A 26,416-nucleotide genomic window follows, 5' to 3' on the forward strand; every position below is an offset into this window, starting at 1 on the left:
TGCGATAATGAAAAAAGTGGTTATCGCCCTGCGTTGACCCCAGGTCAGGTCATTTTTATGACCTGCCCATTATTACGAGCGGGAGCGTCAGCGAGATCTCGAGAACAAAGCAAGATGGCGACAAGCGGTAAACGTTACAGGGTACACACGGATAAGGTCTATAATTTTTACTAAGGTCATTTTCAGGTTTGGTCAAAGATGACGCCACAGGAGCAAAAAGGAAGTCAAAATAGCGACACTACACATATATGAAGTTTTTCTCGAATAACTTTCAAGGTATCCCCGCTAGGAACAAACTAATAGCACCATCGTGATCCTCTCGTCGATCCGCATCGAAACATATGTCGAAACATATGTATGTTGACCTCGAAAGGTCGATAAGGTCAAAAGTTGACATAGGTCACGTAACACGTAGGTCACGTAGGGGGGGGGGCGAAACGCCCCCTGTCCTTTTCCGTCCATATCTCCTAAATGGCTGGAGATATCGCCACCAAACTTTCAGGACCATTCTGGGCATTGAAAGTTTGGTGGAGATATCGCCACCAAACTTTACACATTGTCACCATTTTTTTATCATGTTCTGCCATTTTCGACCGAAAAAAGACCTTCGCGAGAAGAGCTGTCAGGCCTACAGCTTTGAAGATACAGAAAAATGAAAAAAGCATAAAAGGTGTAGAATTAACAGGGCTACAAAACTGCCATCTCGGAGTTTTGAGTTTTGACCCCCAAAAATCAAAAATCAATTTTTGGATATATTAGTAAAAAAATCCAAAAAAATTGAGTTTCGAAAAAACCGGAATATATGTGATAATACCTACCGTCTTCTATCTACATACCAAATTTCAGATCGATATCTCGTTTTTTGGCCAAGTTATAGCGAAAAAACTGTTCAAAAATGATGACGTCAAATTTTCACTCATTTTTTTGCAATTCTAGACCACGTAGGGCAAACAAAGACCACCATTGGAGTCCCCGTGACGAGCTGCATCGAATCAATACCCATTTTATGCAAAATATTAACTTCGAAATTTGACCTAAACTGACCTGACCTTGACCTGACCTTGACCAAAACGTGACCTTAGCTGGCCCCAAAGGCTGCCTGACCCACATAATCGCATTTGTCATGTAAATGGACCATAAAACATGTATCACACGACACTTTCATATTGTGACCCCCAGTGACCTGACCTCTGTGACCTGACCTGGTGTCAGTGACCTCAGATAGCGAAGTATGTGCTTGGCGAACAATGTATGTACCATCGATGGTTTTCAATAACTTACCAATTTACTCGATTTCACAACACATTTCTTGAAATGCCTGTGAACGGTGAAAATCCGACCTTTGACCTGACCTGTGACGTCATCGGTTTAACCTAGGTCAATGAATTTGGTCACAAGGTATTTCCTGGGTGGGGCTATCGAACGCCGTTTGAATTTTGAAAATCGGCCGGTAAATTTCCGAGATCTTAGGGGGGGGGGGGCGAAACGGCCGCAGTATGGGTGGTAGAGTCCGCCGGTAGCCCACGGGGCGCGGGAAGTCAATAAAGAAAATTGAAAATGCCTCTAGATCCGTGTGTACGCATAGGAACAGTCCAAATATTTCAGAATCACAATGATTTAGACCACCCGTGATGACCAAGGTGTCTTTTTTGCTGATAGCCTCTAGAAAGGTCATCCGAGGTCTTTTGAGGCTACAAACAGATTTTTGCCAATAACTCTCGATTGGACAGAGATAGGACGCTGGGGATGGCCTCATTGAGTTTGTCTTGTTGAGATGCATCGACTGATATGCAACATGACCTTTTCCGGTCAGGTCATCACCTTGAACTGAGGTCAAATTTTCAAGTTGACCTATCAATGCCAAATTATAATTCATTCGACGCGTCTCAGCGAGAGGAGCACGATTCTGGAAATAGAAATATCGTGGCTTTTTTAAGTCAAAAGTTATTGTCGAAAAACATTTTTCGTAAAAACAGCTATTTTTGGAGCTTTTGCCCTCTGGAGGCTACACCGTTGACCTGAGGTCAATTTTGATGATAACCTTTTCAAAAGAAGAGTTCAAAAGCTGTCGTTAACTTTTCCATGCGTTTTTCTAGCCATCATAGTTCCTGAGATAAATGCATGTTTTCTGAAAAAAATATAATGACATTTGGCAAATTTTGACCTTTGATGACCTCCAGTGACCCCAATATTGCTCTAAGATGAAAATACCGACATGCTTTCAAACATACGCATTGAGAGCTATCGACAGCTTTTTACCGCGTCTTTCTAGCCCTCTTAGTTTTTGAGTTAGAGGTGGGTGGTGACATATGCCCCCCCCCTCCCCACTAGGACGAAGTTGGCTGAGACCGCCACTGGGGCGCGGGTTAATGTTCAAATGGTTGCTAAATTCGAATTCAGCTCCAAAAACTAGCCTAGAAACATGTAAAACTCGAAAAAGTGAACCGAGGTCACCAAAGGTCAATGACCTGACCTAACCTTTAGATGACCTTGATATCCACCCTAATGCATGGGAGCAACATCAAATCACATTTTTGAGCGTTTGAAACCACGAAAAGCTTGCAAACGCGCGGCTAATGCAAGCCGACATAGCCGAATCGCGCTTTCGGCCAAACATGGTCTCGAAAAGTAGGTTACAGGTCAATGGTCATTTGATTCAGGGTCATGAAATTTTCAGGGCAGATATAAAATGGATTAATGCGAGGGTCCTGAAAGTTTCGTCGCAATCGGCTGCTTTTTACGCGAGATATTTTATCTGCGAAAAACCTTAGGAGGGGTTGCATCAACCTCCCCCCAGTGCAGTGCCGGCGAGGGTTAAGGAGACGTATCATGATGTGAGATGACTTTAGGGGCATAAAAAGGGTCAAGAGTGGAATTTTATGATTTGGTGTGCCATAATTATCTGTATCCCGATGTTTATGGGTGCCATCGCTCAAAAGAGGAGCATTTTGAACTGACTATGATGTGACCTGGGCCTCGTTTCATAAAAGGAATTACTTACAGCGTACCGTCAATTATGCCAGATTTGGCATATTTGATGCCAATTCGGTTTCATAAAGCCGGAGACCGGAGTAATTCACGCCATCGAAATTACGGAGCTTCATTTACGGCAAATTCTCGATTCCGGGCCAATTGATGCCATTTGGGTTTCATAAAACGACGTAATTAACGCCAAATATTTCATCAAGTTCTTGATATGAGTGGTGTAAACTACGCACAAAAATGTTGCGTGAATTTGAATAAATGTGAAGATTCGAAGCTAATTTCTAATATATTTTATAATGTTCAGCCCGGTGAGGAAGAAAGAACAGTCAAAATGAGAAAAAGAAACCTCAAATCTTCTGTAACAGTCGCTTTTTGTGGCCGCTATTGGAATTTTGTTTATTCGCCGCGCCGCGCCACTTTCGTAGTTAGGCACTTCTGCTTAGCTGGCTTTCTGCTGTTTTCAATATATTGATTTAATAAAGGATGGTCATCAATATCAATTTTGTTTTTCCATAAACAATTTTTTAAGATTTAGATTCAACATAATTGTTTTATAATTTCTCGTAAAAAAATAAGGGTTGACATGAAATTGTAATTTGTAGGACGCTTGATAAATTACGGTAACTACGCAAATGTGCTTAGTTACGGAGGTGTAAACAATTCCAGTTGTGGCTTTGTGAAACGGCTTCATTTGCGCTCCGTAGTTTGAAAGGGTGTGAATTACGGAAAGGTGTAAGTTACGGCAGAGTTTTATGAAACGAGGCCCTGGGGTCAACAATTTCACACACGATACGAAATTGGTGTATCATAATTCTTAAGTCGCTGTGCGCCGCAGTTTCCGTTCCAGACACACACAAACATTGGCAAGTGTAGCCAAACACGCTCCCCCCTCCCACCCGGGAGAAAATCAAAGTTATAAATTGCTATTGATCTCACTGAGCTAAATGCGATCACGACGACTACAAGCATCAAACTCGAGTCGACACAGAAAGACCAGCGATTCGCAGCAGGCACCCTAACCACAGATATGTGAGCGATAAGGCAACCAGCGAGGTGCGTCCCTGACTCGGTCAAACGCGTCTCTAGCGAGTGTGAGGCCAGAGAAATATGCTGTGCCACTGAACCTGGGTGTAAGGCGGCACAGTCTACCGTTGAGGCCAGAGGGATATACTGTGCCGCTGAACCTGGGTGTGACACGGCGCAGTCTACCGTTCCGGTCAATCGCTGGGCCATGGGGGGGGGGGGGCAACATCACTTTGTAGCCGAGAGTACAGCCAGGGGCGGCGCCACGGGTTTTCGATAGGGGGGGACGGGGACCGAAAATCGAAAATCCCAAAAGTAGATACTGATTGTGTATGCAAAAAAAAAAAAAACGAGGCACGTAACGCCGCGAAACTTGGCAAGGCCCAAAACACATCGAATGGTGCATCCCGTTTCCAAACTTATCCTAGGACAATTAAGATCGATCACCTTTTCAAGCATCCTTGCCTCTAAATCAAAATTTGCAGTCTTGCCAACTCAAAGCTGGTTTCCTACAAGCTGCGAATTGCTTAGGTATGAGTAGCAGTGCCAGCTATTCTTACGTTTCGTACTTTCAAATTTTCGATCTTACGTCTGGTCAGCTTCAGGGCTTCACCATCATATAGTCATGGTGGAGGAAAAGTGGGAATGTCTTCTGCTCTGACAAGTGCGCCAAAACTGCAATATAATTTCAGAATCATGACATCACCACCTGATCCATATGTAACGGGCAGGGTGCAGCTAATGGCTAGCCGTCAGTGGTCATGTCATCGGTGGTCACTCAAAAGGCCATGCTAGGTCATGGAAGGTCACCAGCCGTTATTTGATCACACTTTCTGATGGATTTTACTTGCCAAGAGCTTCGCGGGAAAAACGAGCGCATGCACCGTTGAAAAAATTGAGTGAAAGGGTCTCAGGTCCGGCGACCTCTGCAGGTGAAATGCCCCAGGGTAGGATTCCGGTGCTTGTTGATTAACTTCGTCAAAAATGGCAGTAGAGCTGTGATGTCGGCACCATTGTGTTCGTCATGCTCGAGCTGGCACGACCTGCATCGTTCTCATATTCACCCTCCAATCGTAACTACAGCAGGCGCTGTTACGATAGCTCGGCAAAATCCAGAGACCTTCATTACCTCCCTTTGGGAGGTAATGAAGGTCTCTGGAAACTTCATCCCACATCTCTTTAGCATTAGTGGCTCTCCTTATGGAACAGGTTTCTTGACTGGTCTGTTTCACCCCAGAATTCAAAGACTATAATAGTCAAGGTAAATCCGAGCGCACCACAGTGAGCACAATTTGATAAGCTGGTGTATCTCAATTTTCATGTAGAACCTTTCACGTATCACGAACCTAAAACCCTTTCGTGCACTCATGCAAAAGCAACTGCCATGTTTCAACAGCTGGTAATGGCATTTTCACAGCCGCTGACGTAAGAAGGGGAGGGATGGGGGGCTCGATTAGACCCGCCGACCGAACTTAGTTTTGCAGAAAAAAAAAACGAGTGCTATCGAACCCCTTGACGAGAGGGAATCGATGCTATATCCAATTATAAGGTCTTGGGCTACTGCGTGCTTTTTTGGTCCTGCCTGTGATCTATCCGAACACTTCTCCCCACAAGTGCTGGGGTTAATGGCATAGATTTCAAATGGTTCCTGTGGTAGAACTGCCATGCTTGAATTTGACTAATTAGGAATGGAAAATTTTCATATGGTAACGGAAATCTATGGAATTTCAGTGAACTTGGTTTTATCGGCAATGGGGTCTGGCAATGGGGTGGGGAGGTTATAAGTAATAACCCTGCCTGGCGCCCCAAAAAGGGGGCACGATCCCCGAGGCCCTGCCAATCACCTTATAACTACAGGCATCACAGCTCCACACCTTTTGCATATGGCCAGGACCCCCTGCGATGCATCCCAACAGCAATCTTTATTCAGAACCTGCCTTGATTAACCAACGATGCATTAAATGCGACGGATAGCTCTATAATGCATTATTATCAACTATTGAACGGCCCTCGCCGATAGGGGGGTACTGTACCCCCCTAACTTTCGATAGCGGGGGACCTGTCCCCCCCGTCCCCCCCGGTGGCGCCGCCCATGAGTACAGCCCTCTGTAAACTGCGTGGTAGGTATTGTTTTTTCGACAAAACCGATATTAAGTTTCTTTTAAAGATAATCTTATGTTCAATGATTCCGAAAAGCAAAATGTTCCAAAAATACTAACAAAAATTAATATATTTCGGACACGATCCTTCACTAGTTCAAAATTGCAAAATAATAAGCCATTTAGTCACAACAGCGCCAGAATATGTCGATAACCGCTAAGTTAGAAAATCACAGATTGGCAAATTCTCGCGCAAAACAGACAACTATCTTACAGTTAGATATGTTCGCAAGGTACTATATAATACTGAACGAGGCCGGTGTAAATAAATTTTCAAGACCGAGGTCCTTACTGGATTTTTGAACGAGGCCGAAGGCCGAGTTCAAAAATCAGCAAGGACTGAGGTCTTGAAAATTTATCACCGGCCGAGTTTGGTATGTATTTTACTGTATGCCAACGATAAATTTATTTTCTGGACCGAAGCTCTTAGCCGACTTAAGGCCGCCACACACTGGACCTCGCATGCGGGTTGCGAGTTTGCGGGTTCTGAGTTTGCGGCCATAATACTAATTCATAGAGTGATTAGACCGTTCCCTTATGGCAACTTCATGAATGCAGTGAAGCCGGTACACCTTCAGAAAATTACATATAGTCGCAATACCAGCGCAACAAACCAAAATTCGACTCCAACGAAAAACCCGCAAGCCTCGCAGAACTCGCAGACCTCGCAGCGAGGAAAATCGAAAGTTGACTCAAAATCAACTTTTGGAATGCGATGCAAGGTGGCTCGCAAACTAAAAACATGCAGACTCGTTTGTTAACCCTCGCCCGTATTGGTGTTTTTCCAGCCGCGAACGTATAAGGGGGGGGGTCCGTTGGACCCCCTTGCCGTTTCGCCCCTGATCGAGCTAGAGCTTCGCGGACGAGAGGAAGCCGATGATACCCAATTTTAAGGTCCTAGGTCATTGGTTGACCTTGCAGGTCAGGTCAATGACCCCAAAGGCGGGAAAATCGGGACCTGTTGAACGTCGTAAAGTGTGGCTGCTATGGGGTTTTTCGGGGTGCTGATCACGAATATCATGTTAGTTTTGATCACAGATGATGTCTTCATGTATTTAGGCCAGGTCGGGTCAGGTCAGGTCAGGTCAACCAGTAACGGTATTCGTAGTAAGTGGCAACCGCCTCTGACAGCTTCGTAACATGTTATTAATGCACCAAAACTACTTCGTAAATGTTCATATGGTTGCTAAATTCGAATTCAGCTAAAAAAAACTGGCCTAGAAACATGTAAAACTCGAAAAAGTGAACCGAGGTCATCAAAGGTCAACGACCTGACCTGACCTTCAGGTGACCTTGACACCCACCCTAATGCATGGGGGCAACATCACATCACATGTTTGAGCGCTTGAAACCACGAAAAGACTGCAAACGCGCGGCTAATGCGAGCCGACATACCTACGCCGAATCGCGATTCCAGCCAAACATGGTCTCGAAAAGTAGGTCACAGGTCAATGGTAATTTGGGTCAGGGTCATGAAATTTTCAGGGTAGGTGTGAAATTGATGAACGCGAGGGTACTGAAAGTTTCGTCGCGATCGGCCGCTTTTTACGCGAGTTATTTGCGAAAAGTCCGTTCGACCCCCCCCCCCCGCTATACGGGCGAGGGTTAAGCCTGATACAGACTCTTTCCGTAATCAGGAAATCGCATGCGAATTGCGAGAGCCTATTCAAATACATGAAAGCACGCTCGCATCAATTGCACGCACCTCCCGCAAGCGATTGATGCGAGAAGAATTACAATGTATTTGAATAGGCTCTCGCATGCGATTTCCTGCACGCGGAAAGAGTCTGTTTCGGCCTTTAGATGGTAGTGTGGGTCACTCAGCTTAGATTGTATTATTTGATTTGGAAGAAACCCGAAAACCCCAAAAATCGCAACCCGCATGCGAGGTCCAGTGTGGGGCGGCCTTTAGGAACGAGACCATCCCAAAATGTTGGCTTAAGTGCATTCTGGTAATGCATTTTTGACCATTTACCTATAATAAGTAATACATACACTGTGAGTAATACTTAATAAGTAGTACTTAATAAGTAATACTACTATAATAAGTAATACTTATTATAGGTCAATGTTTTTGACCGTGGTCAATTTGCTTACACCAGTTATTAGTTTATTACCACACCCCCTGGCTAATGTATTTGAATAGGCCAGGCATACAGTAATAGTACCCTTCCACAGGACGTTCGGTGCGCCTTCGGCACAATGAGCATTTGCGAGATGCCAAACATAAGCGGAAGGACTCCCCGTGGGGCGAGCATTTCCGAACACAGCATCCCCAGTGTCGGCCGGGACCCCATAACGTAAGGGCGAAGATTCTGCAGGCGTGCGATGAAAGTAAAGGTAGGAAAATAGCGGAGTCTCTTTGGATCAAACAGATTCGCCCAGCTCTGAACAGCAACATAGCGGCCTGGACCATCCTTTAAAGGGTAACAAGTCACAGAGCAAGTGTAAATAATGCGAAACTGATCATGTCCTCACTGATGTAGGACTCTAGCATTTACAACTTCGCTATTGTACTGTTTTCTGTTCTGATGCCTAGTATAGGCATTGATGACAAGTGGCCTTTTATATTCACCCGTATCGATGAATGAATGCATGAATGAATGAATGAATGAATGAATGAATGAATGAATGAATGAATGAATGAATGAATGAATGAGGAAAAAGGAAAACATGTTTTGATGTTTGAGAGAATGGTTTATTGATAAAGTAATCATATTTTTGATGTGAGATAGTAATTTTGATGACTGAATTGTTAAATTATTTATATAGCTGAGTGCGGTGTGGGTACATGGATGGTTAGGTGCTTAACTGATTGCATGGCTCAATGGTTGAATTGATGACTGGATGCTGGTGGCGTAGTGATTGATAGATGATAGGGATGTTAATCCGGCAGGCGGTGGGCCTCCCGGCCACCTTCCGCGCGGTGGGGGGCATTTTTTTGCCCCCCCCCCCCGTATCTCCGAAACTACTGGACGGATCTGGAAAATTCAAACGGTGTTCGATAGCCCTGTCAAATTTGTCGAAGGAAACCAAATTTCATTGACCTCGGGGTCACCGATGACGTCACAGGTCAGGTCAAAGATGTTTCACCGTTCACGGGGCTTATAGGGAAAGCGCTATAACACCGAAACAAACGCATTTTGTCGAAAATCAGCGATAGGGCGTCAGTTGTCTAGAACATATGTTGCTATTAGAGGTCACTGGTCATATCAGGTCAGGTCACCAAGGGTCACCAAGGGTGACCACATGAACCCAACTTTACTAAGGTTGTGCGATGTATGTTTTATGACCAATTTTTTCATTTCCAACTCAATGGTGTTGGTTATAAGACCATCAGGTACGGTTTAGGTCACTTTCTGGTGGAGGTCAGGTCAAGGTCAGGTCAAAAAAGGTCAAATTTCAAAGTTGATAGTTTTGCAAAAAATGGATATTGATTCGTTGCAGCTCGTCACGGGGAGTCTAATGGTGGTCTTTGTTTTGCGCTACGAGGTCTAGAACTACTAAAAAGTGAGTTTGAAATTTTGATGTCATCAATTTTTAAGTTTTTTTTCGCTATAACCTGGCCAAAAAAGAGGTATCGATCTCAAATTTGATATGTAGATAGAAGGCGGTAGGGACTATCACATATGTTTCGTTTTTCGAAATTCAAAAAACTTCTTGGATTTTTCGGCTATTATATTAAAAAAAAATATTTTTTGATTTTTAGCGGTCAAAATCCAATTTTTTTTCTTCAAAAAAAACGGAGATAGCAGTTTATGTAGCCCTTTTGATTTTACACCTTTTATGTCTTAAACATTTTTCTGTATCTCTTAAGCCGTAGGCCTGACAGCTCTTCCCGCGAAATCTTTTTTTTTTGGTTGAAAATGGCAGAAATGACGTCACTCTGACGTCATTAGCGGCCAACCTATCATAGCCTTTGGAAAAAATTTTGGTCACGATGTGCAATAGCTGTTCACGGGAGGGCACTGAAAGCTTGGTGACGATCGGCGCAGCGGTTCTGGAGATATATCGAAAAAACTAAAGGGGGCAAAAAATGCCCCCCACCGCCTGGAAGGTTAATGTGTAAATTGTGGACACATAGGTATATGTTATTTATATGGAAGGGTACTATAATAGTACCTTGCGAACATATCAAACTGTAATAGTTGTCTGTTTTGCGGACATTTGCTAATCTGTGATTTTCTAAGTTAGCGGTTATCGACATATTCTGGCGCTGTTGTGACTAAATGGCTTATTATTTTGCAATTTTGAACTGATTAAGGACCGTGTCCTAAATATATTCATTTTGTTAGTATTTTTGGAACCTTTTGCTTTTCGAATAATGCTATTCATACAAGTATTTTGCCATTTACTTGCAAAACCGATAATAACTCAAAGGCTATGTGATCAGTCGGTCGGATGTCATTGCATATAGATGCGCCATGCTCCACTCCTTCGATTGGTTCTATCACTGAACAAAGTATAGGCCCAGTGTAGCAACAAAATGCAAAAGTTTGTTTCGGGGGCAAATATAAACTTTTGTGTGTTGTTGCTAAACTAGATGAAAAATGTATACCAAAATAAGCCCAATCTAATGTGCGGAGTCTCGCGCGTCTTGCTGTTACGATTTCCGAGTGACCGTTAGCATAGTATTCGCGTTATTCTCGGTTTTGTCGAAAAAAGAATACCTACCACGCAGTTTGCAGACGGCTGTACATAGTAGGTGATGCTTGCCTGTTGTGGTTGGCCATATTTACCTGGCGTGGTCGGGCAGTCGGCCATATTTACTTGGCGTGGTCGGGCAGTCTGTCATATTTACCTGGCGTGATCGGCCACATTTACCTGGCGTGGTCGGGCAGTCGGCCGTCCACGCGACCCAGTCTTCCCCAGAGACAAGTTCATTGATGACATACACTGTGTGACTGTCGGACCACTTCAGAATCGACCTGCTTTTCGCTCCCGCACTTGGCAGCGAGGTCAGCGTCGCGCGGGTCGCCGCGACGTCACCAGTGGATTTCATCGGCGCCGGGAATAAGTGCATGGCCGTGAGCACCTGCATGTCGGCCAGCGGCGGCTCGTCCGCGTGGGAAGTCATCGGCTGGTGGTCCGAGTGCGACGGCGAGGCGAGCGGGCCGTCCGTCTCTGGCTCATCTGCACCAGACCCGGCTGCTGCCCACGAGGTGACAAAGCCTGCTGCTGTCTCCGCCGAATGAGGCTTTGCCAGTTCATTAAGTAGGTCTAAGTCCATCACCGTCTCACCGGAGAAAGATTCGTCCGCGCCAGAAAAGGATCCATCCGCACCGGAGAAGGACCGGTCCACAGTAAAAAAGGACTCGTCGGCAACGGAGCTTTCGCGTTGCCAGTCGGGCCGCGCGGAGCCCTCCTCGTGCTCCGTGCCGCCGGAGCCCTCCTCGTGCTCTCTGCCGCCGGAGCCCCTCTGATGTTTCTGTCCTGCCGGAACCGTTTCCGGACACGGAGCGGGTCCATTGCCAGCAGGCTGCTCGACCTCCCTCCTGTAGCCGACGAGCTCGAGCTTCACTGATGAGGTGATGTTAGAGGCGGCGGGGCGGCACAGCCGGGCCACCTGGTGGAGCTGCGGCGCGCCCAGCTCCAGCCGGTGCACAGTCAGCTCGGTCGGCGTGGCCTTCACGCGGTAGAAGTGGGCCGAGGTGCCGAAGAGGAGCAGCTGCGCCGTGCTGCCGCTGGCGCTCTCCAGGATGACCCGGCCTCGCGCCGCGCCGGCCGGCTCACCCGGCCAAGGGCTGATGGCGCATAAGCCCGCTGTCGGAAGGAAGTGTGTGATTAGGATACAATGACGGGTTGCAAACAAAAGTATACATTGCAAATGTACGTCAGCAAATGTACAGACTTAGGACAAAAGTACATAGAGACAAAAGTACATATACAGTGCTAAATCGTGCGCTATTCAATTGCTAATCAGGCTGTATTTGCACTGCACCCTCATACTTTTTACGCGAACTTCTTCCTAGTTTTCCATGGCATTCCTTTCATTTTAGCAGGCTCACTTAGTAGCTTCCTACTTGTTCATTCTGCACCTGCTATTTAAGTTCTGGCTATTCATGTTATCTCATTGTAAGACTGCTAAAATACATATTTTGCAAAGGTGCTAAATCATTGGCGGGAAAAGTTAGCATCATAGGACTGCTACAAAACAGCGAGTACATAAAAGTCTGCTGAACGACTGCTAACTTTCTGTGTTTGTATTTTTTTAAGCAGTTTTAGCCTGCTCGAGATCTATCGATTATTTTGATACTACAAGTGCCAGTCAACAGAATGGCAATGCGCATTGCGCATGACACCCATGAAGCAGAAACCTAATTGAGAATTCAAAAAAAGAGAGACGGTTGCAGCTAATACAGTACGGAACGTAAAATTTCAGAAAAGGGAGAGCTTTAATAACAATTCGGTTAACCCGCGCCCTGATGGGGGGAGGGACATTTTGCCCCCCTGTGGTTTTTTTAAATAGCGAGAAAACGGCGGCGCGCAGCGCCGCCAAATTTTGGGTACCTTACCGGGCATCAATTTGACACCTTCACACAAAGTTCCAAGTCACAGGTCACCTCGGGTCAGGAGTTATTGAGGTCAAACTGAGGTCATGTTCGAGTAAAAATGAGCAAAAAACATGACATATTGAAACGCTAACCAATTCTACAGTTGACAAGCAATTTTAAGGTTCTTTATGTGATTGTGTAGAGAAAAGACGGCGCTACAAAACTGCCATATCGGATTTTCGAAATTTTGGGATTTTAACCCCCAAAAATCAAACAATTGATTGTTTTAGAATAACTCAAAAAATTTCCAATTTTTTTCGAATTTCGAAAAAACGGAATATATGTGATAGTCCCTGCGCTCTTCGATATACATACCAAATTTTAGATCGATACCTCTTTTTTGGCCAAGTTATAGCGAAAAAACTGTTAAAAATTGACGTCAAATTTTTGAACTCAATTTTTAGCAATTCTAGACCTGACCTTCACCAAAACATAATCTCAACTGACCCCAAGGGCTGCCTGTCCCACATAATCGCATTTGGCATATAAAATGGACCATAAAACATGCATCACATGATATTTCTAATTTGTGACCCTCAGTGACCTGACCTCTGTGACCTGACCTGGTATCAGTGACCTCAAATAGCAATAGATGTGTTTGACGAACATTTCTCCATCGGAAATTCTCCAATGAAATGCATTTTACTCGATTTTACAACGCATTTCTTGAAATGCCTGTAAACGGTGAAAATTCGATCTTTGACCTGACCTGTGACGTCAAAACCATCGTTTGTCAATAAATTTGTCAATTTTCCACGACTCATTACTTTGAAAAAAAAATACATAAAATACATCCACGCTAGGATTTAGACATCCACGCTAGATTATGGAAACTTCACTATGGCGAATTGAAAACGACCAGGGGCGATAGTCGCATTTGCTTCATGTTCGGCGGAAATCGGTAGGTTCCAACATATGCGCAATATTTTCTATATTTGAGTACGATGACGTCGTCAGCGTATCCATTTTTTGAAAGGTGCGTACCCATATATGGAAAATCCTTCCAAAAATGGAAGGCTTCCAAAAATGTATTGTATTGTATTGTATTGACGTAGGCAGACACTCCACATACATTGTGGCTATTCCGTGTCTAAAGTCATGGCGAGTAAAAAAGTAAAAAAAAACATACGTCAGGGTAAAAGACAATAAAAAAGTCAAATCACACACCTATACATATACCATTATACCAGACACTCGCCACGCACACAGACACACACACGCCATATGCAACCACACTACCGTCAATCACAGCCACTCGTCAGACCATCAGAAGAACGCCTTCACTGCTCTCTTGAAACTGCCCGGATCGAGGTCTAAAAGGGCAGCTTGCAGCTGGTTTAAAAGCGCGGTCGCTTGGTATGAAAAGGCACGCTGCCCAGCCGCAGTGCGTGTAACTGGTGGCCGTAGGCGACCGTCGTTCCGGGTGGTGCGGTCACCACTGGCCCGCGACCCCGCGTTCGTGGCGAACAGTGAGGCGAGGACGGTCGGTTCACCGCGCACAATCGCACCGCGCGCGACAGTCACCGCTGCGACCCGGTACATGTCACTGGCCGATGTGAGGTGGAGGTCATCCCGCGCGCGAGACACGTGGTCGTACTTTTTGAGGCCGGTAATAACTCTTGTAGCGAAGTTAAAAATTTTGAGAAGTCTGGTACAGTTGTCGGCAGAACAGTTTCCGTAAACGGATATGCAGTAAGTATCTCACGCGCGAGATGACCAACCCCTCAACAATAGTTTTCAGTGCGTGCTGCGGGAGGAAATGTCTCAAGTGGCGGAGACCGATCAGGAGGCCGGTACAGTGGCGAACCACGTCACTGACGTGTGCGTCCCAACTCAAGTGACGGTTAAACAGCACGCCTAGGTTTTTAACTGTCCGGCTCTCCTGGACGGTCCCGCCACCGACCCGTACGCTGACAGGAGGGAGGTTACGGGTGTTCTGACGGGTGCCGAGGAGGAGGATTTCAGTTTTGGATGCGTTGAGTTTTAAACCATGGGCATGGAACCAAGCAGACAAAGCGGAAATGGTAGATTCCATGCGTTGGATGAGGTCAGGAAGATTGGCTTTGACATCGGACATCAGGATTTGGGTGTCGTCAGCGTACTGGGTCACATGGGCGTCCGGCGCGTGTAGGCTGAGGTCGTTGGAGAAGATGGTGAATAGGAGAGGACCAAGGAGGGATCCGTGGAACACTCCCGTGGTGATAGGAAGGGGATTCGAGACCACTCTAGTGCCGGAAGGAGAGGAGATAGAGACTGACTGGGTGTGACCATGGAGGTACGAAGAAAACCAGGATGTGTCAATGTTATATTGCTGGAAGTTTGTTAATTAAGGAGCTGAGTGTGCGGAATGGCGTCAAAACATTTGCTAAGATCCAAGAGGCATAGGAGGGATAGGTGACTGCGGTCCATGTTGGAAAAAATCCTGTTAGTAACAGATAGCAGAGCGGTCTCAGTTGAATGGTGAGGGCGGAAGCCGTGTTGGGATGAGGATAGGAGGTGATTGTCGGACATGTAGGCATACAGCTGACGCTGCACCACACGTTCGACAATCTTGGCTATGACAGGAACTATGGATATAGGGCGGTAATTGGAGGGTAATGACGGGTCACCGGACTTGAAAATAGGATGCACCAGGGAGTGTTTCCATGCATCAGGGATTTCACATCTGGTAAGGCACGAGTTAATGATGTGGAGAAGGACAGGGTCGATGGCGTCAAAACATAGGATTAGGATCCGGATACAAATTCCGTCAGGCCCACACACACCGGAACGCTTCATGGAGAACATTACCTCCCGCAGGCGGGCCAGCGTGGTGCCGCGCACACGGAAGCAGCAGGCGCCCACACGTGGCAGGCGACACGGGACCGCGGGCGGCGGCCCAAGGCTGGCCAGCTCATCAGCGATTCGAGAACCGACACCAACAAAGTACGCGTTTATCTCGTCAGGTGTAGCGGCAGGAATACAGGGGGCACTGCTACGCTTTCCGGCGATAATTGGGCGGATCACACGGTACAGTGAGCTGCTGCCATGCTCACGGAGCTTAGCCTCAATGTCCGCCCTACAGTCACGCCGGATCGCCGACCTGACCCTCCTATCAAGTTTGCGAAAGGTCGGCGATCTCCCCTCGCGGCGCAGCACACCCCTCCGCTGTGACATGAGATTAAAGGGACTATCCCACCTTCTAAAATGTTGTTAAAACCAGTTAAATTTGCCCGACTTTATAGATTGGATGACCAGGAACACGGTTCTGGCATTTATTTTTCATTAAACATCTTAGGCTTCCCATATTCCAAACACAAACTTTCAAATATGTGACGTCACAGCCCAAAATTACCTCCTTCCCCAGGCCACATTACTGTCATAAAGCTGATTCTTTTTACTCTGTAGGCACCACAACAAAGTTCAGACCAAGTTTTAAGCGATTTTTCAACGAACAAACCCATTTAAATCAGAATGACTAAACGAGGTGACGTCACACTAACGGTCGCTCCATGTTGAAGATAGGGCCTTGTAAAAGGCCCATTTTCAAATGAAGGGAACGAATTTCTTCAACACCAAGATGTCGCGGGGGTTGCAACCTAGATAGATAGTGGTTTCTGAACCTCGCCGCAAACTTGGCTATCTCAACTCAAACCCCATGTTAAAGGTGGGATAGTCCCTTTAAGAGTCGCCGCGGTGGTGAAATGGAAGATTTGACCACAGTTTGCCCGACTGGTATGAGTTGCGTGGGTAAGCAGAACTTTGATTTGAGGCCTTCAACACATCACTCTGCGAGAACCAGCCAAATGAGTGGGTATACATGGACGAATCATATGCTTTCTATCAAAGCCATGCCGTGCTGCGAGACCAAAGGCGTTCGTTATGTTCACGAAGTCATAATGCATTTTTGGTGCACTGAGGACGCATGCAGCATTGCATCAAAATGAATAGATGGGATATAAAAGCTTGCATTTCAGCTGAGACAAGCATAATAACCCGGAACAAAAAAATGATAGGCGAACGCGTTTCGGCTGAATCGCCGTTATCAGCGTCTAGTAAAAGAGTTATCTTTTTAGACGCTGATAACGGCGATTTAGCCGAAACGCATTGGTCTTTCATTTTTGTTCCGTGTTATTATAAAAGTGTGTATCATTGCAACATTTTTTTTTCGATACCTGTGAAGATTCATTGTGCGTTTTATCATGAAAAACTATATAATGCGTGCTGTCTATTTCATGTGTTGGCTCACCAGGTGTCGAGTCTTTGGCAGCATGTCCCTCATCAGACTGTTGTACCGCCAGCGCCGACACAACCAGGAGCACGGCGGAATTCATTGACGCACCGACGAGTCGGCCTGGTCTTGTCACTGGTCCGGCTAGAAGCGCCGTGACGCTCGCCGTTCATTGGGCACTGCGATCTGCAGGCGCTGACGTTTCTCCCGACACCCGCTGCCCGCCACCAGTGCCGAGCACACAGTTCACCGGTCACTGAAATTCGGTCAGCACCAGACAACGTCAGTCACTTTCGGTCACCAACTCGGGGCCTCGGCTAACGTGATTCTGCCCGTAACTTCCAAAAAAGGATAACATATCAAAATGAATATACTGTTTCACTCGGGAGCGGTTGAAATCGTTTGTGGCAAGAAATTAGGGGCCGTGGAAGCAGCTGCACTAGAATGCCCATCCAAAAACATAGGCGCAAAGATATCCTTATGCACCCCAAACAAACTGCAAGCTACCTTTCAAGTGGCGCGCGGAACCATTGCACAGTGGGGGATTTTTCCGATCTAGTACGACTTAACCCGCGCCCCGCTGGGGGGGGGAGGGGGTCAGAATCTGCGCCCTCCCGTTTTGCGCCAATTACTTCTAAACGCGTTACGTCAACGACGTCAAACTTTCAGTACCTTATTATTCATCAATTTAAAACGTTTCCTGAAAATTTGAGCGAAATCTGTCGGACAATTTTTGAGAAAATGGCGTTTAAGTGATGTCATGTCCGTCATTTTCGCCTCAAAAACGGCAAAATTTCAAACGCCGTTACCATCTTCATTTTTTAAGGAATCAAGACGTAACAAAAAAGGTTATACGTGATTCTACTTTGTCTATCAAATGGTTATCTCGGTTTTTGAAAATTTTGGATTTTGTCCCAAATTAAAAAAATGACTTTTTTGGGAAAATCATTATTAACCTTCCAGGCGGTGGGGGGGGGGGGGCATTTTTTTGCCCCCCTCCCTTTAGTTTTTTTCCGATATATCTCGAGAACCTCTGCGCCAATCGTCACCAAACTTTCAGTATCCTCCCGTGAACAGCTATTGCACATTGTGACCAAATTTTTTTCCAAAGCCTATGATAGGTTGGACGCTAATGACGTCAGAGTGACGTCATTTCTGCCATTTTCGACCAAAAAAAAAAAAGGTTTCGCGAGAAGAGCTGTCAGGCCTACAGCTTTAGAGATACAGAAAAATGTTTCAGACATAAAAGGTGTAGAATGTAGAAGGCTACAAAACTGCTATCTCGGATTTTTGAAATTATTGGACTTTGACTCCCAAAATTAAAAAAAGACAGATTTTTAAAATATAATAGCCGAAAAAACATAAAGTTTTTTGAATTTCGAAAAAAACGGAAGATATGTGATAGTCCCAACCGCTTTCTATCTACATACTAAATTTGAGATCGATACCTCTTTTTTTTGGCCAAGTTATAGCGAAAAAAAACTGTTCAAAATTGATTATGTCAAATTTTCAAACTCAATTTTTAGCACTTCTAGACCTCGTAGCGCAAAACAAAGCCCACCATTAGACTCCCCGTGACGAGCTGCATCGAATCAATACCCATTTTCTACAAAAATATCAACTTTGAAATTTGACATTTTTTGACTTGACTGTTGCGCCCGCCAGTGACTTGTAAAACTCGTGTAGGAAAACTCGCTGTTAACTTCTATTTCACGGTTTCTGGAGAACATAAATGAGACACTTTAGATAACATAACTCAACGGACATAAATAAATACAGACGAACTTCTTGCATCAGCCGAAAGCATAAACAAACAAGAATAAAAGGAACATACACTCACCAAGAATGTCGGATTTATAGGCGGGTCGCAAAAATAATTCGTATCGTTCGGTGGCTTCGTTCATCCGTAATGTCGTGTCGTTCTATCGCTTCGCTTTCGTCACAAAATAAACCATATTAATAACCGAGAAAATAACTTAACACTGACGAAATAATACCAAACCAATTTCCAACTGCCAAATCCAACACAAAACACAGTTTTTCGATTTTAACCTAAATTGCATGCTCCGAGAAAATACTAGGTCGTTCAATAAGTAAGGTAAAATTTGCTATAGCTCATTAACCTTAACAAGTCAAACAAAATAAAATATGTCATCTGAATCTACGACAAATTTGCTATACAATGTATCCAACCGTTTTTAGGAGTTTGAAAAATTGTCCGAACACGGTCGGTATGAAAGCATTGATGCAGCACGGTTCCGTTTGGGAAGTGCCGTTTTGTCAGGTGAGCCTCGAGTTCATCTCAAAACCGGCGTCGGCAGCAAATTGCACTCTAATGACGCCATATGGCCATTAACAATGCTTAGTGGTGGGCAGTGGGTAGTGATACGGCAGTGTAAGAGACAAAATTCTACGGCAGGCAGACCTATGCTTGCAGGACCCTCTGGATCTGGCACAATCCGCGAAGTCAGCGAGCTGATGATGGAGACCCAAAGCATCCGCGTGACTTACTTCATTTACGGAGTGAAGTGTTATGTCAAATCAGCTACAGGCGTCATCAGATAAGCTAGATATTTTAAAGGTCTGCCTGAGATGGATACCAATAGAGTTCACTCAACAACAGAAGGATACCCGACTAGGCGGCTTTGCTCTGTCAGTACAGGACAGCCCTGATCTGTCAGTACAGCCCTGATCTGGCGCCGTCCAGCTTCAATGTGTTTGGATCGCGGGAAGACGTTCTGTTTCTGGGAATAACTTTTTTACGGATGAGGCAATCAGGAAAATAAAAAGACATGGTAAAAAATATTAATAAGGAGTTTTCCGAGCGGATTTTCAATGCTCAGTGGAGTGCTGAGATAAGCACGTGCGCCTGAACGGTGATTGGAAGTAGGTGCGAGTTCTGAAGGCTGGGGTGGTTGACCGATGGGACCTGCTACCAAATGCTTATAGCCATTTTGAAGACAAGATTTCAATTAACATATGTTGCAAGTTTCATGTCGTTACACCAAAGGTGGACTGAAATAAATGCGATTTTACCTTACTTATTGAACGACCTAGTCAAAAATACTAAATCTCGAACTGGCTCATGAGACGCTTTTTCGGGGGGTCTCCGGTCACGACACCCTCCCCTTTGGACCGTCGTACGTCCAAATCATCACATCGATTAGTACTGTCCGCCTAGTCTGAGCATGTAATACGCATCATGAACAATCGGCCATCACTTCTTGGACTTCTCCTTTGTTTAGTGGTTTCCCGTCTGGTCATCATCAGTTTGTTCGTTCGACAAGAGCTTCACTAGTTTGGTTATGGGTCTGTTGAGATGTGACCCCCGGCAGAGGATAGTCGCCGACCGAACGAGTTTGTCCGTGCTCATCTTGACGGCTTCTACTTTTCCCATTGGCCATTGTCCCCGCGGTACTGATGAGTCAACTAGTAGGACGATGTCTCCAATCTCCAAATTTTGTTTCTTACGAGCCCAGTCTTTTGGACGCTTTTGTAGCAGTGGCAAGTATTCAGCCTGCCACCTTTTCCAAAATATTCCTGCCATATATCTTGCTTGTTTCCATCTTTTCATGCTAACGTTGTCGGTTTCTTGCCAAATTCCCGTTTGTAAAAATCCTCCCGGTGCTAGCAGCAAAAGATGGTTGGGTGTGAGTGGGCCGGCATCGGTTGGATCCATGGACACTGGGGTCAACGGACGGCTGTTCATAATATTTTCTGCCTCACACAGGAAAGTTCTGAGCGTTTCGTCCGTCAGCAGCTGCGTGGTTAGCAGCGACTCCAGTATCCTTCTTGTTGATCGGATCATTCTTTCCCACACACCTCCGTGGTGAGAGGCACCTGGGGTATTGAAAATCCATTCGATCCCTTTCTTTGCTAGTTCTGAATAAATGGTATTTGTAGATTGCAGTTTCTTCCACTCGTGCTGCAATTCATTGTTCGCTCCGATGAAATTGGTACCATTGTCGGACCGGACCACTTTGACGTTGCCTCTTCCGGACATGAATCGTTTCAAAGCGCAAATAAAAGAGTCCGTAGAAAGAGCATGAGCCACCTCGAGATGAACGGCGCGTGTGACCAAGCATGTGAAGATAACTCCGTATCTTTTCTCTTGCCTTCTTCCCCGCTTCACATAAAACGGACCAAAACAGTCGACCCCAGTCCGTGTGAAAGGGGGCTCTAACGCTGTAACCCTATCTGTGGGCAGTTCAGACATCTTTTGGTTCTCTGGCTGGCGGAATCTTTTCCGACAGTGAAGGCAACTTTTCAGCACCTTCCTCACGGCTTTGTTCCCATGAATGACCCAATAGTTTTGTCGTAGTAGGCCGAGAACGTGCTGGTGCCCTTGATGTCCCGATTGCTCATGTACATCTTGTATTAGCAGACGGGTGTACCGAGAATCATAGGGAAAAATGATAGGATGTTTCGTATTGGCTTCTAACAGGGCGTTTTCGAGACGCCCGCCGACCACCATAATCCCGTCCTTCAGGATCGGATTGAACCGTTGCAGGCTGCTAGACAACTTCACAGATCTACCAGCTGCCAGGGCCTTCACTTCTGAACTAAATTTGTCGTTCTGTTCATATAGAACTATTTCGAGCTCACCAGCTTTGATCTCGTCCATCCTCAAATGACTGTTACTGTTTTGTGGCGCTCTGCCATGCAACAGGGCATGGCGTATCTTCAGCAGCCAAGCAACTGCTCTCATTGCTCTCTATCTGCTACTATAGTGGCTCATGAGTCGTGCGACGGGATGTGAATCCAGAGGCTCGATATTAACGCAGCTTGCTTTTAAATCAGCAGGTCCGATCAACAAAGAAGCTGTCACGGGTTCCTCTCTATGGGAGTGTCGGTCTCTTCTCACTTCCATGCCTTGGGAAATATCGCCTAGATTTTCTGGAATCGCAGGCCATTCGCAGCTCTGTTTCCACAGGAAATCGGGACCGGTGAACCATGTACTCTTCATGATATCGTCCACACGCGCTCCACGTGACGCAATATCTGCGGGGTTCGAGTGACTCTGGACGTATCTCCACTGCTGCGGTGAAGTTCCTTCCCGAATGACCGCTAGTCTGTTTGCGACAAATGTGTGAAACCGTGTTCTCTCATTTCTGATATAGCGCAATACTGCGGTGCTGTCGGTCCAGAACCATGACTCAATCTTGGTTCTGAGAGCCCGTTGTATCATTCTGTCCATTTTCACAGCCAAGGTGGCTGCCGCCAGCTCCAACCTTGGAATGGTTGTTCCTTTCATGAGTGCCAATCTCGACCGACCAAAGACGAAACAGCAGTAAATCTCTCCCTTGTTGTTGACAACCCGTAGATATGAGACAGTGCCATATCCGCTCTCACTACCGTCTGAAAAGTGGTGTAGCTGATACATTGCAACGTCGCCAAAGTCCCGCGGTCTCAGACACCTCGGGATAGAAATATCGCTCAAATGACGTAAATCATTCAACCATAGTTGCCACGTCTTCTGGTATACACGTGGAATCTCCTCATCCCAGCTGATTTTCAGCTTGCATAGATCCCTCAAAAGCTGTCTTGCAACCAGAACACAGGGAGATGCCAGTCCAAATGGATCATATACCGAACCGACAATGGCCAGCACACCTCGTTTGGACATGGGTTTGTCCTTCACCGTAACCGAAAAGCCGAAGCTGTCTGTTGCTAAGGACCAAGATACCTATAATAAACAGGTAGATCCGATGTTTGTTTTGGTTTTGAGTAAAGCCCAGGTTTTGGTAGCAATCGGGTGACCGTATTTTGACGCAGGTGAGACATTTCTGAAACGCAATGAAAAGCAAGCACACGCAAGCACACATGACATTGGCCCTCTGCCTGCTTTGGTTCGGTAGGATTTAGTCTTTGATTTAATGTTATTATTACCTATGTTTCTTTGAACGGTGTCCAATATTGCAATTTCTACATGTCAATTTCATACACGTTCCTCGCTTGCAGCATCAATGCGATAGTTGTCATGTGTTGCAGGGTTTATAGGCGCCTACTGTTTTCCAGCCTGGCCCTAGGCAAAGATATTCCTTTTCCTGTTTAGAAATGAGTTATGCAGGAATGTGGTGATTATTGAAGAATGCCAAGAATGCAGCCACCTGTCGCAGAGGTCAAGTTCAGCAGACCATAGTGCAGTTGGTTTTAACTGCTTATGCAATATGACTGGTAAACCCGTAATAAGCTTTCCCAGCAAACAATACTTAACCTCTATCAAAGATGGAATGTGGTTCTTCCTATATGAAAATATTTTAAATATTTCAGTGAAAGTATGGAACGCGACCTAGCATATTTTCCTTTGTAAATATGATTTTTTTCTGATCATTTTAAGCATAAAACATCGCAAAACTGTAGCAAAACTAATTTGAGGAAAGTGGTATATTTCCTTTAAAGTAGATTGAGATAGGTACAGGGACCCGCAGTTGCTTCTGTACACACTAGTATTTCAGCGTATTCTTTGCCTGTGACACCGTTGGAGGCGAATTGAGAAATGATTGTGTGCTTATTAAAACCACCATCTTAAGGGCTTTAAACTGATGTGCTGCTCTCCTAATTCAGTGAACTTTTTATGGCTATATCAGCAAAACATTGTTTTCAGCGCTTTTTCCTGCCCCATTCCTTCTGAAACCTGGAACCGCTTATTCCATTTACTCCTGCCATCTGACGATGGTCGTGCTGACTACTAGTTCCGGCGCTAGTTACTGCTCCAGTTTTGCACCCGGCACAAACTCAGGCGGCACCGGGCCGTGGCTCGACCAGGGAGGGTCGGACCGAGCCGACTGCCTGGGGCGCGGTTAGATCGGACGCCCTGCTGGGGAAGGGGACGGGAGTGAGGGGGAGGGGAGGAGGTGGTCACGTGGTCCGGCCAAGCTCGCAGACGACCTGTCCTGCACCCAGCCATGTTCCGTGATCCAAAATGGCACGAGAGCTGTGGAATGCCTGGAGGAGACGCTTCGAAAGCTAACTTCAGCAGCACTAATTTACCATATTCTGTGGAGATAAATGAATATTATCTTAATGCAGAAAAAAATTGTATGCCCAAGCTGTATAAGCTGAATCTTTTTAAAAGTTATAAATAGGATTACTTTTAGGGACTTATAGGTTTCGTATACACAGCGAATTGTGTTACATTAAGCCGTTTCGCTGTTATGGTTACTGTCTGAAGAGTTATCCTTTTTTCTCACGGGGAATGACAATACAATAAGTAATAACAATACGAATAAGACCCGGACGTTTCGCACAAAAAAGTGCCTCCGTCAGTGGCAAGAAATAAGTAATTAGACATACATGTACATGTTTTCTTTCGATAAAATCGATGAAGTAGTTATCTTTATTTTTTAAAATATATTTTCAGCAGTTTTTTAAGCACATCATGGCAGCTTATAAACATTTGTGTATTTTATCGGCAACCCGGCTGGCCAGACCGAGACGGTGCCGCATTTAGTTCTCAATTCTCATCGATGTTAAACCTATACGCTTATTTTTCTCCGCTGACGAAGGCACGTTGTTGTCCGAAACGTTTGGTTTTATTCGCATTGTTTTATATTGTCATTGTCCGTGAGACCAAATGAATACCAAATGAATATTAGCCCCCACCACACATATAAGTAGAGATAAGTAGGCCCCTGTTTTTCACCAATAAATCGCGACAAAGCGAAGGATTGCGACGATTCTTTGGTGCCCTGGAGTCAATCAATTTTACAACTTCCCGGAAAATAAAATAGCCCTTATCATTTTTGCATCTTGTCTGAGAATTTCAAATCCCTGAACCAAATTACCTTTAACCTGTGATTATTTTTCTCAAGATCATGTCAGGCCAGAATAGCAATTGCCAGTCAGCGCACATCTTCTGTGTGTTTCCATAGTCGTTTCGTGATTAGCAACGTGACAACATGTGAAATATACTATCTAATGTTTGTCTCATTAATTGTTGTGGGTGCCAAGGTCACGTGAAACTCAGGTTAAGGTCATGTACTTGAAATGATCTCAGTTAACGTCCTTAAAGGGAGATAATGAGCTTTCTTTTTTCTTTAATAAAAATTACTCGACATCTATACTATTTCTACTGTAGTTTCTAAAAAATATGAAAATTTCCTAGCACATTTTCGTATGTGAAAAAGGTTTTTATTTTTGCAAAAAAGAAGCAGTACTTGCAGTACTTGTAACACCCACCGAAATGCGTTGTCCTTCTTGTCCTTCTCTATAAAAAAGTCGCAGTATATGGCGCTTTTGTTTCAAACAGCGACGCTTGGGTTTTTGTTAATGTTATCGCCTTGTCGTTGCTTGGTTGTAAGGATTCTAATTTGAATTAGAGTTAATTCGGTTTAGAATTAATTAGATTCGTACATAGTGCCTACTCTTCTTTGTTTCCAAGTATTATTTTGCGCCACAAATGAACGGCATGCGCCAGAAACGCAGCCAAATCTTGCGATTGCGACTACGAAATTCATTATTTTGGCCTCAGAGCCTGAAGCGAAAAATACAAGCATATTTATTTCAAAAAGACTTCAGGTTTGTCGAACGGTGTTATGAGAATTTTGATAACAGTACTGCATAAGTTTTTCAGTGATGCCGCAAAAGTGTTGTATCTATCTTCTTTTATTGTGCAGTCGGCGGGACCGATTCAAAATTGAGTCGTTGCTACTAAAATAGCAGCATATGGCCTCAGATGATGAACAGGAAAAATAGTTGCGTAAATTTAGACATAAACCACCCCCAAACCATGAATATCTTTTGAAGGCACTATAGACGACCATTAACTAACTAGATGTGATGAAGATCAAATGTAAGGAATACGCTCATTTTACAAAATTACATGCAAGTACCAAAAAGTGATGTAAGTACTTATTCAACGGTCATTTTCAGCGCTCCCCGCTAACGTGACTTCAAGTTGAGATATTTGCGGCAAGGTACCGCATTGAGCAAAATGGTTTTAATTTACATTATAACTTGTTGTGTTTTGTCAGAAAATGATCCTAACTCAGATTTTGTGGAAAAAGGTCATTATCTCCCTTTAAATTTACACCTTTTTACTGTGGTTTTTAGGAAGTGTTGGTTTGAAATTTAGTACCAATTTAAGCATTTGAAAACTAGGCATACCTAGATATCAATTATAGTGCCTATGCAGTATGTTGCAAGGCTGTAAGTGCTGGTTAACATTCTGTGGATAGCCGGCAGAACGCCTAATGGGTGATCTGGCGTGACCCGTCCTACCCCAAATGCTTTGATACTGTATCAAATCGAGCACGTCAGTGCCATTGGCCCGACCGGCAAACTATTCACTCATCTTATTCACTCTCATCAACTCATTCACTTATCACTATCGTCCTTTTTGGGTCGGCCGTAAGCCAGAAAACGCTTGACACCAGAATTTGAGACCTGAATTTGAGCCGAAGGACGGAGGAACTGAGCCATGGCCGGTATCGAAAAATACACCAGTAATGCAGACATTCGCAGCCCTTTTGTGTTTGCCTGCA

At 45.0% G+C, this 26,416-nt stretch overlaps 1 protein-coding gene across 3 annotated transcripts in view; it reads right to left on the bottom strand.

Moving 5' to 3' along the window:
- The window catches only part of LOC122380661 (proline-rich protein 36-like), a 108,802-nt gene that overhangs the window by 21,712 nt on the left and 60,674 nt on the right, over nt 1–26,416 (bottom strand). For 2 of the 3 annotated variants that reach the window (XM_043364023.1, XM_043364024.1), the window contains 2 exons: nt 16,950–17,187; nt 10,992–11,930 (listed from right to left, as the gene is read on the bottom strand). In XM_043364023.1, the coding sequence (XP_043219958.1) occupies nt 10,992–11,930; nt 16,950–17,034 (1,024 nt within the window). In that variant the 5' untranslated portion in view covers nt 17,035–17,187. Of the gene's footprint in view, nt 1–10,991; nt 11,931–16,949; nt 17,188–18,771; nt 19,459–26,416 lie in introns of those variants that run through there. The other variant, XM_043364025.1, reaches the window with a different exon arrangement.

Source organism: Amphibalanus amphitrite, unplaced genomic scaffold, assembly GCF_019059575.1.
Source record: "Amphibalanus amphitrite isolate SeventyFive unplaced genomic scaffold, NRLGWU_Aamphi_draft 000103F_arrow, whole genome shotgun sequence".
Classification (NCBI taxonomy): Eukaryota; Metazoa; Arthropoda; class Thecostraca; order Balanomorpha; family Balanidae; genus Amphibalanus; species Amphibalanus amphitrite.